Source organism: Schistosoma mansoni, assembly GCF_000237925.1.
Source record: "Schistosoma mansoni, WGS project CABG00000000 data, chromosome 1 unplaced supercontig 0010, strain Puerto Rico, whole genome shotgun sequence".
Taxonomy (NCBI): domain Eukaryota; kingdom Metazoa; phylum Platyhelminthes; class Trematoda; order Strigeidida; family Schistosomatidae; genus Schistosoma; species Schistosoma mansoni.
This window is the reverse complement of record NW_017385987.1, coordinates 3682109-3697140: the sequence shown is the minus strand read 5'-3', so window position 1 is coordinate 3697140 and position 15032 is coordinate 3682109. Positions and strand designations below refer to the sequence as shown.

The 15032-nt window shown below is 39.8% G+C and overlaps 1 protein-coding gene across 1 annotated transcript; it reads right to left on the bottom strand.

Annotated features, from left to right (window-relative positions):
- Nucleotides 1-9715: 9715 nt before the first annotated feature.
- Smp_009760 (14-3-3 protein, putative) lies at nucleotides 9716-10644 on the bottom strand. The gene is made up of 3 exons (XM_018792041.1): nucleotides 10277-10644; nucleotides 9861-10241; nucleotides 9716-9822 (listed from the first exon to the last, which is right to left on the bottom strand). Exons 1-3 carry the CDS (start codon nucleotides 10601-10603, stop codon nucleotides 9772-9774), a joined length of 759 nt encoding a protein of 252 aa, XP_018644942.1. The 5' UTR covers nucleotides 10604-10644; the 3' UTR covers nucleotides 9716-9771.
- Nucleotides 10645-15032: the final 4388 nt, after the last annotated feature.

The window sequence follows — 15032 nt, the reverse complement described above, 5'->3', positions numbered from 1 at the left end:
TTTCCATTGTGTAACAGGTGTTACTTTTGACTCGTGGTCCAAGAAATATGAAGGTCTGCTCTATATTCATCTCTGCAGACTGGACGACGCTTGGAAAGTCAAAATACTTCTCAGAAAACTTGGAACGACGGATATTTATTTTGCCGAAGAACCCATGGAACATTAGTTTTGATGAAACAACAAAAACCCTGTCTCAAATCTTTGGAGAGCGGTCATCTCTATTTGACATCCGTCATTAATCACTGAATATAACGAATGAATAAGTAGATGATTGTGAGAAACGTGCAGCAATCGTGAGCCGAGAATGGGAGAGGTTCAAGTTGTCTTCCATGACTGAAAACTAGTTTAAATACCTTGTATTTATCTGTAGCCTACATTCACCCGAGGTTGCTGACATCCGAACAAGAATCCTAGGCAAACTCAAACATTGTCCTAGCATTGCCCTGTGGGAGGTGACTACCGAATTTCAAAGATTACTGAATTTGAAACATGATACCTCGATGGTGGGGAACGGTAACCGATTTCATCACGTCAACTCAGATCAGAGAATTATCTTAATGGCAGCGGCAAACCATTATTCCGTGCTGGTTTAGTGGCAGCTGGCATTCCAAAAGGTTTTGTCAATTTAAAAACCATCTTTGCACTATATGTTCTGGAAAAAAGCACAAAGAAAGTCGTTTCAAAACACGAAGACGCCGTCAACCGAAAGTATATTTAAAATTTTCAAGCCGCTAACAGACAAAGTAACGATACTCTTAACAGGACCGGCTCCCATAACCGTGAAAAGGATTTCTCTCTCAAGATTAATGGGTATGATGTCCGCCCACAGTTAGACACAGCCTTCGAAATAACACTTATAAGCGGCTGAACGTGGGAGAAAATTGGGAGACCGAGAATATATTCAACTCATCAATTAGCAGATAGTTCATCCGAAGGAATGCTAAACATTGCTAGTGAGATACATTGTGGAGTCATGGTCAAAGAGTTTACGGAGAAGGGAGTAATATTTTTGACAGAACGTCCATCACTCGACTTATTACGTCTTGATTGGATAGAAAGGTTAAAATTAACAGACCGTCCCATAAACTCAACCTGTAACGTCAGTGAAAACATTATTAACAAGGCGTAAGGTGTCACTTAGTGAGGGACCTGGAGAATGCATTAAATTTAATGTTAATCTTACCCTTCAACAGGGATCAAAGACAAAGTTTCGACCTAAAAGATCTGTACCATATATTAACCTCCCAGTAGTTAGATAAAAACTCGAAAGTCTTCGTCAATCGGGTGTAATTGAGCCCGTGAACTTCTCAGAAAGGTCTTGTACCTGTAAATAATTCCCCAAAATCAATGGCTTTCTAAGTGTTCGACATTGGATGCTGACCACGTTGTTTAAGTGGACTTGTTTAACTGGAGGCTTTCGGTCATGCATCCGCACCAGATCACGTTTCGACCCAGCGTGGGACACTGCTCCTACGTTCACTAGCCAGCTTAGAGTAAACGCTTCTCGATATATTGTTAACGCATCAAATATATCTTTCCTACCTCTTCGCATCTGACTTCTGATTTCGATTGGTTGGGGAACGCTTCGTACATAGAAGGTGTTACTGGTAGCTAGTTGTAAAATTAGAATACTAGTCATATCTTCAACAGGTATTGTAGTTTGACAACGCTTTACCAGTCACACCTTCCATAATTGAAACGCGCCCACCCAGTGAAATCAAAAGTCAGAAGTGAGGAGGTCCGAAGATATATTTGATAGGTTATCGATACATCGAGAAGTGATTGATCTAAACTGACTAGTGGTCGTAGGAGAAGTTGAGCATGGCGTTTTCACTCGTGATCTGGTGCGGATGCATGACCGAGCGCCTTCAGCCAAGTGAGTTCAACTGGTGTCTTACGTGCAATAGTCTTTTAAATGTTCTGGAAATCTTACTCTTCATCCAGAACTCGTTGTTCTAAGTTTATTTTCAGATACTGCTGAAGTATCAAGATCCGTGTTAGCTGTCGGGTGAGGTATTACAAGTGTAGGAACCGTGTCGTTCAATTATACTGAAAGAAATTCGATTTGGGTAGGTTTTCCTTCTAAATACACTGCTTTGATGCAAACGATGCTGATGCTATCGATAGTGCCGTTCTTATCGACTACATAGTACTTAGGTTGAAAATGAAGAACTTTGAAGGTTCCTTCGTATGTAAGTTCGAAAGATCATCGATGTGAGTCTCGACTTACGAAGATATGTGTACTATGTCGTAAGTCAGGTTGAACGAAAACACCAGTTGATTGGGGTTGAGTAGAAACAGGTTTAATTAAACTCATCGCCTTTGTAAGCCTGCTCGAGTAGGAGTTTATATCCATGTTCAATGAAGAAGACGAACGATCCACGAATTCTCCTGGAAGTCGGAGTGTCATTCCATAAAGGAGTTGAGATGCAGTGTATCCAATGTCAGCTTAGACTGCATTGCGGACACCTAGTTTGACGAGTGGAAGGGCGTCCGTCTACCACGAAACGTTTGCAGCTGATAAGTAAGCTTTTAGCTGTCGGTGGAAGCGTTCTACCAACCAGTATGATTGTGGGTGGTAGGCGATCGTTCGCAATCGTATGATTCCTAATAGTATGATCAGGCAACGGAAAAGTCCAGACTCGAACTGACATCCACGGTCTGTAGTAATAGTTGAAGGGCGGCCGAAGTTTGATACCCATCGTTCGACGAAGGGGCAGGCCACTGTTTCATCAGTATTGTCCTTGATGCGTACTGCTTCTGGACATTGAGTGAAACAGTCTACACAAGTTAAGAGATAGGAGTATCCATTTGGATCTGGTAAAGGTCATGCAAATCCAGATGATTATGATCTAAACGAACGTCGGGAGTTTTGAATGAGCTTAAGGGACATTTGTTGTGTCTAATCACCTTAGATTTCTGGCAGCTTACACATGAGCGTACCCAATCCCTCACGTCTTTATTCATACCAGGACAGCAAAACCGTTCTGCTATAAGCTTTTCGCGCTGCGTAGTCCAGATTAATGGGTTTCGCATTTCCACGAAGTTGGTCGGTTTGCGGTTCCATAAGAGATAAACATTTTGGTATAAACCGTTTATAGAAACTTACAAGACTGTTAAACGTGCGCAATCGCTTAATCGTGGTCGGTTCTGGGTTATCCGGAATGACCTCCACTTTGATTCTAAGAGGTCGGATGCCTTGAGCATCAATAGTGTGTCCTAGGAAGTCTAAGGAGTCGGTTCAGATTTGGCATTTCTGAATGTTTACAGTAATGCCATGCTCTTGCAGTCGTTCGAACACAATGTCCAGAGGATGGAGATGGGATTCTCTATCCGGACTCGCTATCAAGCAGTCATCGACATACTAATCTACGAAGTTCAGACCTCTAAAAACCTCACCGATGAACCTCTGGAAAGTCTGTACGGCATTCTTTAGGCCGAAAGGCATTCTCAAAAATTCGTGGAGTCCGAAGGGAGTGATGACAGCGGCTTTCGGAATATTGTCAGTAGCCATAGGGATTTTATCACAGGCTTTAACCAAGTTGATTTTCGAAAAGACAGTTTCACATTTCAATGTAACTGTCAAATAGTGAATGTGAGGCAACGGGTAACGATCGGGAATGGTTTTGCATTCAAACGCCGATAATCACCAGTTGGACGCCAATCGTTCCTTTGATTTTTAGGGACCATGTGCAAAGGAGATACCCATGGGCTATTTGACGGTCGAATGATTCCTAACTCTATCATGTGGTCAAATTCGTTTTTAGTCAACTTCAGCTTTTAGGGAGACAGTCGGCGTGCTTCCGAGAATACAGGTGGTCCTGTAGTCGTGATGTGATGTCTAACATCGTTAGTTACACATGGCGATTTCTGTTTAGGTTGGTATACTTATCTGGTAACAGTTGATAGAATGGGTCTGTTGTGTGCCTAACTGTGACTGGAGAGAATCTGCAAACAGATAAATTAGTGTTTTCGTCCACTAATTTCCGTTTGCGCGTATCAATGAGCAGACTTTGATGTTGTTGGAGGTCTATACCAATGATCGGCATAGAAACATCTGCAAAAACGAAGATCCAGTGAATGGGTTTGCGTAAACCCACGTTTAGGTAGACATACTTTCTACCATGTGGCGATTGCCTTTCCGCTTGCCGTCTGTAACTTTAAACTTGATTCGTGGGGCGTGTCGTTAGAATTCGCAGGAAGAAAGCTAACTTCTGCGCCAGTATCGACGAGGTGGCGAACTTTCGTGATCACATCTGTGACATATAACAGACGGCTATGTCCGCCGGTTGCCGTTAACGCGTGCCGGCTTGGAAGTTTCTCGAATTGTTTTCCATGTTATTCCATTTTGAGCTAGGGTGATTGCATGGTTTTCTGCAATTTCCGGAAGAGTTTCCATACTGGTTATGATACCAGCACCAGTCGGGTTTATCTGTCTCTCGTGGTCTGGAGACAGATCGCCTAGGTGAAGTGCTTCTTAGCAGGATATGTGACCGTTTACGGTCATGACGAAGGAAACGTGTCAGTGTATGATATAGAATCAAAATCTTATTCTGTTTCCCTTGGGTTTTTCCTTTGACGCCCACCCAGTGAAATCAAAAGTCAGAAGTGAGGAGGTTCGAAGATATATATGATAGATCATCAATATATCGAGAAGTGATTGATCTAAAGTAGCTAGTGATCGCAGGTGATGTTGAGTACGCCATTCCAACTCGGGATATGGTGAGGATGCATGACCGAGCGCTTTCAACTAAGTGAGTTCATCAAAACTAATGTGATGAGCATCCAATGTCAAAGACTTACAGAGCTATTGATTTTGGGGATTTATTTACCGCTACAACCTCATTTACCTCACAGCTTGGATTGAAGTATGCCAAACCAATCAGCAGCTTATGTCCGTTGCATTTCAAGCGGCAAATAATTAATTCACACGTCCCACTCTCATAAGATATTGTCCGTAATGGGAAATGGGATATTATTCCTAATGAATAGAACTATTCCTCCTTCTTTATGATTCTGTCGGCTCTTACCAATGTAAAACCCTCAAAATCAAGTTCCATGCTATCTATAGGCTGCGTCATCCAAGTTTCTCTGACTGTTGTATCTGGCTTGGTAGAGTCAATCTGTACACGTGGTTCCGACCACTTATCGAGCAAGCTTCAGGCACTAGTGAAACAGATCCGAAGCTTATTTTAATGGTTTCGTGCTTAACCCATATTGGCTTCGGCATCATTATCTGTCGAAGCCTCACAACTGGAAAACTGACATTTTTAGGTTCTTTTCGCCAGCATCTAAACTAAGATGAAGTCCCTTTTTGGCTTCTCGTTCTTTTACACGGTCTGTGAGCGGCAAGTCCTTATGGACAAAAATTCCTGAACCCTTTGGTTTATGTCCATTTTGTAAAAGTATGTCCTGTTCATCAGTACATTTAAATACTACTCTAAGCAACCTGGCTTAATTTAGTTTTAAGTTCGTTTGACTGCCTAGTTTATACACCTTCAGCGAGGTGACTCCGCAGATATCCTGAGGTATAATCTGATCTAGTAGCTGTTTTATCAACCTGATGCTATGCTCAAAACGAGTTTTAGGTTCATAGCTTTCACTTTGCTTGATTCTATTGAAAATAATTGACCAGTCACTGTTATCAGTCTTTAATTTCTCGACTACTTTTGGGTGGGCGCTTTGGATTTTCTTTTATATTGTCATGCCGTTTCTTGCTCATCAACTTTCGTCGGAGTACCAACCACAGTCGTGTCAAACACTGAGATTCCGGACGGTTGTGCTGAGCTACACTTCTCGTTCCTGATCGTCATTAATGTGGCAGCACTCAAATCCCAGATAACTTCATGTCGATTTCGGCTACATGATCTAATGTTCTTACACAAGTCTTCATCATAATTTTAGATAAATGTCAGCTAAACTATGTTGAGATTTGAGTCCACATTCATCGGTGACCATGTTTCGGATCTCAGTTCACAGGATTCATTTAATATGGGTATCTCGTCATTGGCCAATACAATTACTCAACCGAGTATCATTGAAGTCAGCTTGAACGGAAATCGTTCGAAAATAACCACAAACCGACTGATACTAAGAAGCCCGGTTTTAAATCAGTGATCATCATCAACTGTGTAATTGTTTCAAACGTGTCAGATTAAACAAAGACTTAATTGTGGGATTATGACAAAGTCATCAGCATATAACCCATTAAAGCCATTCACCCTACAAGTACAAGTCTTCTCTATCAGTGAATATTGTAAACTATTTCAAAAGCTCATCTACTTGAATTAAATATACTGACGCATAAGCTTACTTAATGGACCGGGTGGTACGCTAATTTTCTTACTGAGCTACAATATTCCTTCTCTCTCTCTCAATACATTCGTCTGAAATGTGTAAGGTCAATGAAATGTCACTGGACGCTAACCAAATATTCCGGCAATCGGGTCACTAAATGCCTAACAATTCACCGATCCTCGTCAAGTTCAGAGACAGCGAACACACATCACCTAATACCGCGCAGTGGATTGGCCCATTGGGTGGTGGTAGCACTCTTTTCCTTTTACCTACTCTTACTAATATATTTCTATAATTAAGTCCTTTGTGTTACATGGTCTTCAGAGCAGCCATAGTACCTTGATATAGCGAAAAGACAACCCACGTTATGTGCGAATTCGAAATTAGCTGGTTCGTCACATTATTTCCGTTTAACTCGAGTAGGCCCACGATCACCTACGTTAGCGATCTACATATGATATCCCTAACAATACTTCTTATATAACTCTCAATACTGTGTTGTGAGCATGTGATAAGTCCTAGAATATGTACAAGATTAGTCCGGTATGCAGATATGGGTGACCAATACATTATCGAGTCATATAGGCTATTAGAATTGGTGAGCCTGATGTGGTTGTTACCACCTTTTACATATTGCTAATATGTATTGTGAGACGAACCCAAGCTAGTGTTTCGCAAAGACCATATTTACCATGAATCCTTACAAAAGCTTCCGTTAACAGTTCGCAGCCAGTTAGTATACTCAAGCTATTTCCTCTTAAAACGTATTCAGTGTTCCACTTCTAAGTAGCACGACAATCATTCTCGCTTACATGCAGTGTAGTATTTTGGAGCGGTCAGTGCTTGCTAGTTTCTATTCGCCTAATGCAGTACAGCTAAATGAGTATGGTCAGTCATGCTTGCTAGTACTACTTATTTGCCTAAGCCATCCTTAATGGCTTCAAATGACTGGTTCATTTTAGGTGAAAAACGAAGTGCTCGCGATCGGTCTTATGAGTAGTTACTCAATGCTGTAGAATAGTACAGTTAGGGACGAGTCCCAAGGAACGACAGAACTTTTGGGATAGGTTGAATAGTAAATTATCGTTGGTACTCTGTAAGTTACCTAGGTTCTTATTTAATTTACGTAAAAACCGAAGGACCTTCCTAAACTCACTCACTGGTTTCATAGAACAGCTGTACTCAGTCAATCTTCCAATATTTCAGGTAAGTTGAATGTTGCTTCGGTTTTGTTGGCCATAAGTAAATCAATTACGTCAACTATTCAGTTATTTGCAATCTCACACACACGTGCCCAACACTTAGTGTTAGCAAACCAGGTTAGCACAGCCAGATAAAATTATCGAGACAAATCGCAGAGTGGTGGAGGTAGTGACAGTATCAGTAGTAGGCAAGACGATGCACAGAAAAAAGGTAACCGAGTATCGTAACACTTAAAAACAGACCACCGAACTTTAACAGTCACTTTTCGGTACAAGTTACGGACATCTTCACCTGGAACCTGGATTGAGCACTTTCCCAGAAGTAGTTGAAATCGATTCAGACATTTTAAAGGTCTAATAACATTAAGAGGCCAGTTTACGCGACTGCACCACATTGAACTGATACTTATCTCGTCAGAATACAGTCTTTAAAGTACTAGGGTCGTAAAGGAACATCCTAAAAACCAGTCTACCATCGAAATCCGTGTTATTGCGCCTGTGAACAGTACCTGTCATACAAATGCAAAAGAATCTAACACGTAAGTACATCAGTGCCACACCCCTTTAGCACAGCCTGATTTGTTAGGGTAAATTCGAGAGTGGTAAAGTTAATAGCAGTATTCATAGTGATAACAAAGACTAGACATCCAAGACACGACTCAAGAAAATTTAAACTACTGAAAAGAAGGTGTGAGAAATTCAGGAGCTGAGAACTCAGGCGAGGACAAAATGAAAGCACTCGTCACACTGCAAACGATTTTGAGCTGTCATCTAAAGTCTCGGACCACTGGTTATGACATCACTCAGTCAGTCAGCAACAACGCAAAACTTCGTACGTACATACATCAGTCCAAGTCGCCATACCACATTAGCACAAACATATAATTATCGATCCAAATCCCATAGTGGTGAAGGTAGTAAAAGTATAAGCAGTAATCGTAAAGATTAGGGTTTGAAGATGTTATTTAAGGAGTATAATAAATCTGGAAAGAGAAAAAAGAAAGGGACATGAAGAATTCAAATTAGAATTTGAGGGAACACAAAGGGCGGACGCACTATCGCCATTGCAAACGATTTTGAGCCATGTCATTCAAAGTCTCTAACCATCGGTTGCTATCATCTCGTGGATCCCAACCAGGTAGTCTACACCTTCCAACATGGCTCAGTCCACTTGTCGGTGACTTCATGAATTTGTGCCATGTTTTGGTCTGGCTGCCCCTAGCGTCCTTCCAACCTACTACATCATAACACATCGCACGTCGGTCGTTGGGCACACGCAACACATGTTTCAGCCATCTCAACTGGTGAGGTTTCACTACTTCGTCAATCGATTTGCCACCCTCACCTAGTATCCGTTTCCTAACAACTACATTACTTACTCGGTGGTCACAGGATATATGAGCAATGCTTCGAACACACCTATGATCAAATACTTGTATTAGCCCGGACCCCAACCAAGTGCTAGTGACCTCACAGAGTAGCACCATGTCTCAGATAGACGAATCCTAACTTCCAGACTACTTCCATATTGGACGACGATCGAACAGACCAGGTAAACCTACTTTATTGCCTTCCTGGTAAACTGACACGGAGGTGTATAATAGTAAGCTGTCGCTCTGCGTTAACTCAATGCACGCAGTTTTCTACCTCTTGTCAAGCAATTTATTGTGATAGCACGATACGCGCTTTATATACATATGCCTAAGTCTGTGTATTACCTCAACCAGCTGTCAAAAAAACAGGTGTGAAGTCGACAATGTTTGTAGATCCGAACACCTAAATAACTTTAGTTAGAAGTTAACAGACAGTTAACTATCGGTAGGGTTAGGTAAGCCAAATAAGAAACTCAAGCCAGGAATCTACACGCAGCACAAGAGTCAAGTGTTCATTACAAATGAGTCCACGAATCGATAAGAACATGTTATAATCACTGGGTGGGAAAGTAGTAGGAGCCTCTTAGTTCTAAGCTGCCTGCTATACTTTTCTTATCTACTTTACTCATGTTTATTTAACAGTCAACTAACTCTCAAATAACCTGCTCCCAGCTTTGTCTTTTACGATACTCTTTACATCGAATAGCACTTGACCGATCTGTGCAGCCCTAATTATTATCAGTGAACTGTAGTACTCGATTTTACATGTTAAATCATGAGCAACTTACACCAAAGGATTGTAACTTCCATCAGTAGGTATGAAGTAACGGAAAACAACCAGAAAATTGACATAGATCTTGTATGACATGAGGGATATAATAAATATTACATAACGGAGTTTAGCTGTCATTTTCAACATCCCCCTCGGCTGTTTGGTCACTGGCCCATAACTAATTAGTCATATTAGAAAAACTAATAGAAATCTTACCGTCAAGTTGTCTCTTAAAAGTTGCATAATTAGTGTGCTGTCTTTGTAGGAATCATCTTGAAGCTGATCTAGTTCTGCTATTGCTGAATCGAAAGCACTTTTGGCTAACTCGCACGCCTTAGCAGCATCATTTTGAATTTCGTAAAAGAATACAGAGAAGTTGAGAGCTAAACCAAGACGAATTGGATGAGTGGTAGGTAAATTTTCGGCAGCCGTAGTAGCCTTTGTGTAAGCATCCAATGATTTCTGGACCACTTCTGTCCGAGCATCATCAGTGGCAACCTCAGCGAGATACCGGTAGTAATCGCCTTGCATTTTCAAGAAGAAAACTTTACTGTCGTCGGGACTTGCATTTGGAAGCAGATAATCTTCAAGAAGAGCCTAAAAACATCACTAATACTTCGCGTAAAACTTACCAGAACCTGATTACATATTGTGTTCAACTCCTTTTCCATTTTAATGCGGTATTCCTCTGCAATTTGTTTTTTGGTACGGTCATTTACCGCTTTCATTTCGCTTCCATGTATTACTCTCCATGCTGATCTTCGAGCACCTACAACATTTTTATATGCCACTGATAGTAAATTCCGTTCTTCGTTTCCTAAATTCCCCGATGCCTCAGTATAACGCTTCATAGCTGCAGCCATATCATCATACCGTTCAGCCTGCTCAGCAAGTTTGGCGATATGAACCAAATCAGTGTTAGATAAGTCCTTGCTCTGTAAAACCCACGACGTAGTCATGACGGTACAGTACTACACCAGAGTGATTGTGATAACTGGTCAAACTGGCGCGTAAAATTAACTAATATATAGAAAGGTTGTAAAACTAGTTCTACTCCCAAAAGTTTAAACTGCAATCTTCCATTGAAATTTTATAAATATTACTTTTATTTTTATATATGTTTTAGGATTATTTATCGGTTTTGTGAAATTCTGTTTTAATTCTGCGTTGTTGATTATTTGTCGACATAAACAATATTTGATCATAAATTTATCGATTTTTCCTGGTATGATCAAATTAAGTTCTGGCTTTTGATTCTCACCCTCTATCTTTCGTCAACTCACTATCAACTAGCTATTTAGCCAACTAACCACATATCCTACCATTTACCAAACACAAGCTTTGACTGTCAATCCTACGCACAGAATCTCACTACCAGAAATATACGGTTTCCTATACTTCATTAATGTCTATAAATGCATTATGGTATTCGGTACATTTTAGCGAGGTTGAACAATGTCACAAGTATTTGTAACTTGACAACACTTTAACCACTAACATCTTCTATAACTGAATCGTGCCCACAAAGTGAAATCAAAAGTCAGAAGTGAGGAGGTCCGAAGATATATTTGATAGGTTATCGATACATCGAGAAGTGATTGATCCAAACTGACTAGTGGTCGTAGGAGAAGTTGAGCATGGCGTTTTCACTCGTGATCTGGTGCGGATGCATGACCGAGCGCCTTCAGCTAGGTGAGTCCATTAAAAATAAAGTGGTCAGCATCCAATGTCGAAGACTTTCAGAGCTATTGATTTTGGGGATTTCTTTACAGCTACAGATCACTTCCCACCCCCTAATAGGGTAGTGATGACTTTAAGACGTGACCAGCCAGAAGTTTAAACCCAACGATCTGTCGTTGGTAAACATTGTTCTAATAGCTTGTTATGTTTAGCAGAGTCTGGTCGTCTTTCCTTACTATAATGGACCATGAAGTACAATATAGTAATAAGGAAACAAAGTACATTGTAAATTTCGGCTCCTTGAAAACTTCATCGTTCTTTTTATCGTCTTTTCCAGCCGTCCTGCGAAAGAAAATATAATAGCTTGTCGAAATACACAAAGCGGGCGAAAAAGGTAAGTAAACTCATACACATGCGATGGCGTAAAAGCGACTCTTAAAGAATGGTTTTTTGGGTTCTTTTTGAAAGGATAAAAAATTTAATATACACATGTTAGCAAAAACAAAATTTTGTTTTATTTTTGGGATAAATATATAAGTATAAGAATATTAAATTTTTTATTAAATATAATACAAAAGAAAATCGAGATAAAGCAAAGTGTTAACTGGCGTATTTATTCAAGATGTCATTGGAAATTTCATTATACAAATGACTGTACAATAGGTACATTTCTCAATTTACGTCAAGTTATCTGATTCCATTTCTTGTTACGTTTTCAGTACTCATGTATCTGTAACAAATTTTTTTCTGATTGAGTTAATTTTAATAAAGCAATTATGGGATGTGAGTATATTTTCACAGAGTGAATGGGTCAATCGAGATTAAATGAATTCCGTATAATGAAGTGCATATCATGTCTTAAAGAACCCACGATGCCACATAACAAGTTGAACAACCAAGTCACCCTACATAGCTGATTAAACGAAAGACAAATGGATACCCTCTTACATTTACATCAGCTTACCTGGAGACCAGTGACTTCACAACTATTTATGAATTCAGCTTTAGGGACTGCATGGTCCAGCACTAGAAACAAAGTTTTGTGAATATAAATCTCTCAGTCTACTATTCTTACGAGACTCAAAATTTTATGCAGTTACTTTGCATATTCATTAAATATTCCCACTAAAACAAGTTGAGTGAATGTATACACACGCATCATTTGTGAGTAGAAAGTCGATGCCTATAAGGTTATGGTAAGTTGATTTATTACAAGTATTCACATAAAAGTAGGAGTAGGGATTGAAATTGGATGTAAATATAAGTGTTTTTGTTGTTTATGAAATTAATGACGAGTAATTAGTAGGACAGGTGCAGTAAAAATTAGATAAGATTAATAAACAGGTTACGCACGGTTAAAATTAGAAATCCAAATGATAACAAAATAGAAGTTCAAAAACTTTTCAAAGAAGAGAAAGAAAGGTTTTAAAACATGTAATAGTATCTAAGTAGAAGGCCAGGGTAGACTTAAAGGCTGAATAAACTTTTTCTGCATACAAACTTTAGGCTTTCTGATGTATATTCCTATGGTCATTCCTATGTCTTCTGTTATATTTATGTACACGGAACTCCTACGGAGTATTTAATTGTGGAGTCGTCTATGGATAGATGCATATATGTGCCTGGTCCTACGTTGTCGCTGACTAACTGACTGACTGACTATGGACGGTAGCTGACAGATGCATTGCAAGTGAAGACCGTTTACATACAACTCCGCCACCACTTTCGTGGGGCCAAGATCTGACTCCAACTAGATCATATGAATGATTGTTGTCAAAATATACATCCCCTCTATCCTCATATGTAATACATGACTTAATCCGCGTTGGTGAATAACGGAATTAAATAAGTCAAATACGAGAATGAATTTCAAGTACATATATTTTGTACACTCATTGTTCTGGACAGGAAATCAAGGGGATGAAGCGAATAGGAGAGAGAGAAATAAAAATGACACACATTAGAGATAGTGGGTAAGCCAGCTCACTTTTATCAAGCGTTGATCAATATTCATAGTCAGATAAAAATAAGTTACAGACATGTGATGAATAAGAAAAGAAGTATACACACATACGCTCATAAAAAACAGTCAGGGTTGATAAGTGAATAATTAACAAGGTCAAAACGTGACTCAAGATGGATAGGTAAATTGGCTTGTCCAGATGTTAGACTAAGGCATATGGACTTAACATATTAACCGACGCTACAGAGTATAACGGATATTGATGTGAAGAAAGAAACATGAAATAATTTGTTGGGACATTATCTCGTTTGATTCGACCATTCAACAATGATTCTCGTGGTCTCAATTTGCTTGATATCTGATTGATTCATACGAAAGCCGGATTATCGGTCTCCAATGTATGGATCTACTGAATATCTCATTTGGTTTAGCAACATCCTGTTGAAAAATTTGTCTGAAACCAACAGTAGTCTGGTCCCTCTGTAGTTGTTACATTTACTAAGATCATCGTTTGGGATTTTGATGAGATCCTCCTCTTTCCAGTCCATTGATAATTTTCCTTCGTTCCAAATCCTTTAGAGATAACATAGAACACCTTTACAGTTGCCTCTATATCTAACTTTAGAGTATTATCTGGTATTCTGTTTGATCCTGCTGCTGCGTTATTTGGTGTCAACGGTTCTCACATTTTCATGAAATTTCTTGTAGGGACAGTGAAATGTCACTGATTCCTAGATAAATCATCCGACAGTTGGGTCACTGAATGTCAAACAGTTTATTGATCTCCGTCAAGCTCAGCGACAACCAATACTCATCAACTAATCGTACGCCATCGACTGTCCTATGTGGTGGTGGTCGCACTTTCGCTTACATCTACTCTAGTTAATATATTTCCGTTATAACTTCCTCTGTGTTGCCTCTATGTCTAACTTTAGAGTATTATTCGGCATTCTGCCTAATCCTGCTGTTATGTTATTTGGTGTTGATGAATCACACATTTTCATGAAACACCTTCTTTATCACTACGAAACCTCGAATAATTTCAGCTCAATTTTGGGTTTTTGCAAATTTAGAAATGCAGCCTATGAGGCTTACATGATCAGGTAATGACCAGGAAATATGGGACAACTAAATGACACAATGATGGAACTAGCTGGGAAATACAGTAAACTAGAGAGACCGGTCAAGAACAAAGAGAGCGAGGCGATCATTGCGATTCGAAAACAGATGGACAGATGGGTGGAATACTTCGAGGAACTCTTGAATAGACCCGCTCCACTGAGCCCGTCGGAAAGCAGAAGGATCTGACAATATACCAGCTGGAGCTCTGAAGTCAGACATAGAAGTAACTACAAGCACGCTTCACATTCTATTCAGGAAGATTTGGGAGGAAGAACGAATGCCGACGGACTGAAAAGAAGGATATCTCATCAAGATACCAAAGAAAGGAGATTTCATCAAATGTGAGAACTAAACAGGCATCACATTTCTGTCAATACCAGGAAAGTTTATCAACAGTGTTGTTGAAACGGATGAAAGATTCTGTAGAAGCCTAGCGGTCTAGGTTCCGTAAGTTTAGGTCGTTTACTGACCGATTCGCAGCATTTCGGACCGTTGGTAAACAATCACTTGAATGGGATTCGTCATTAAATATCAACTTCCTTGACTATGATATGGCGTTTGACAGTGTGGATAGGAGAACATTGTGGAAATTTCTTCGACACTATGGTGTACCTGAGAAAATC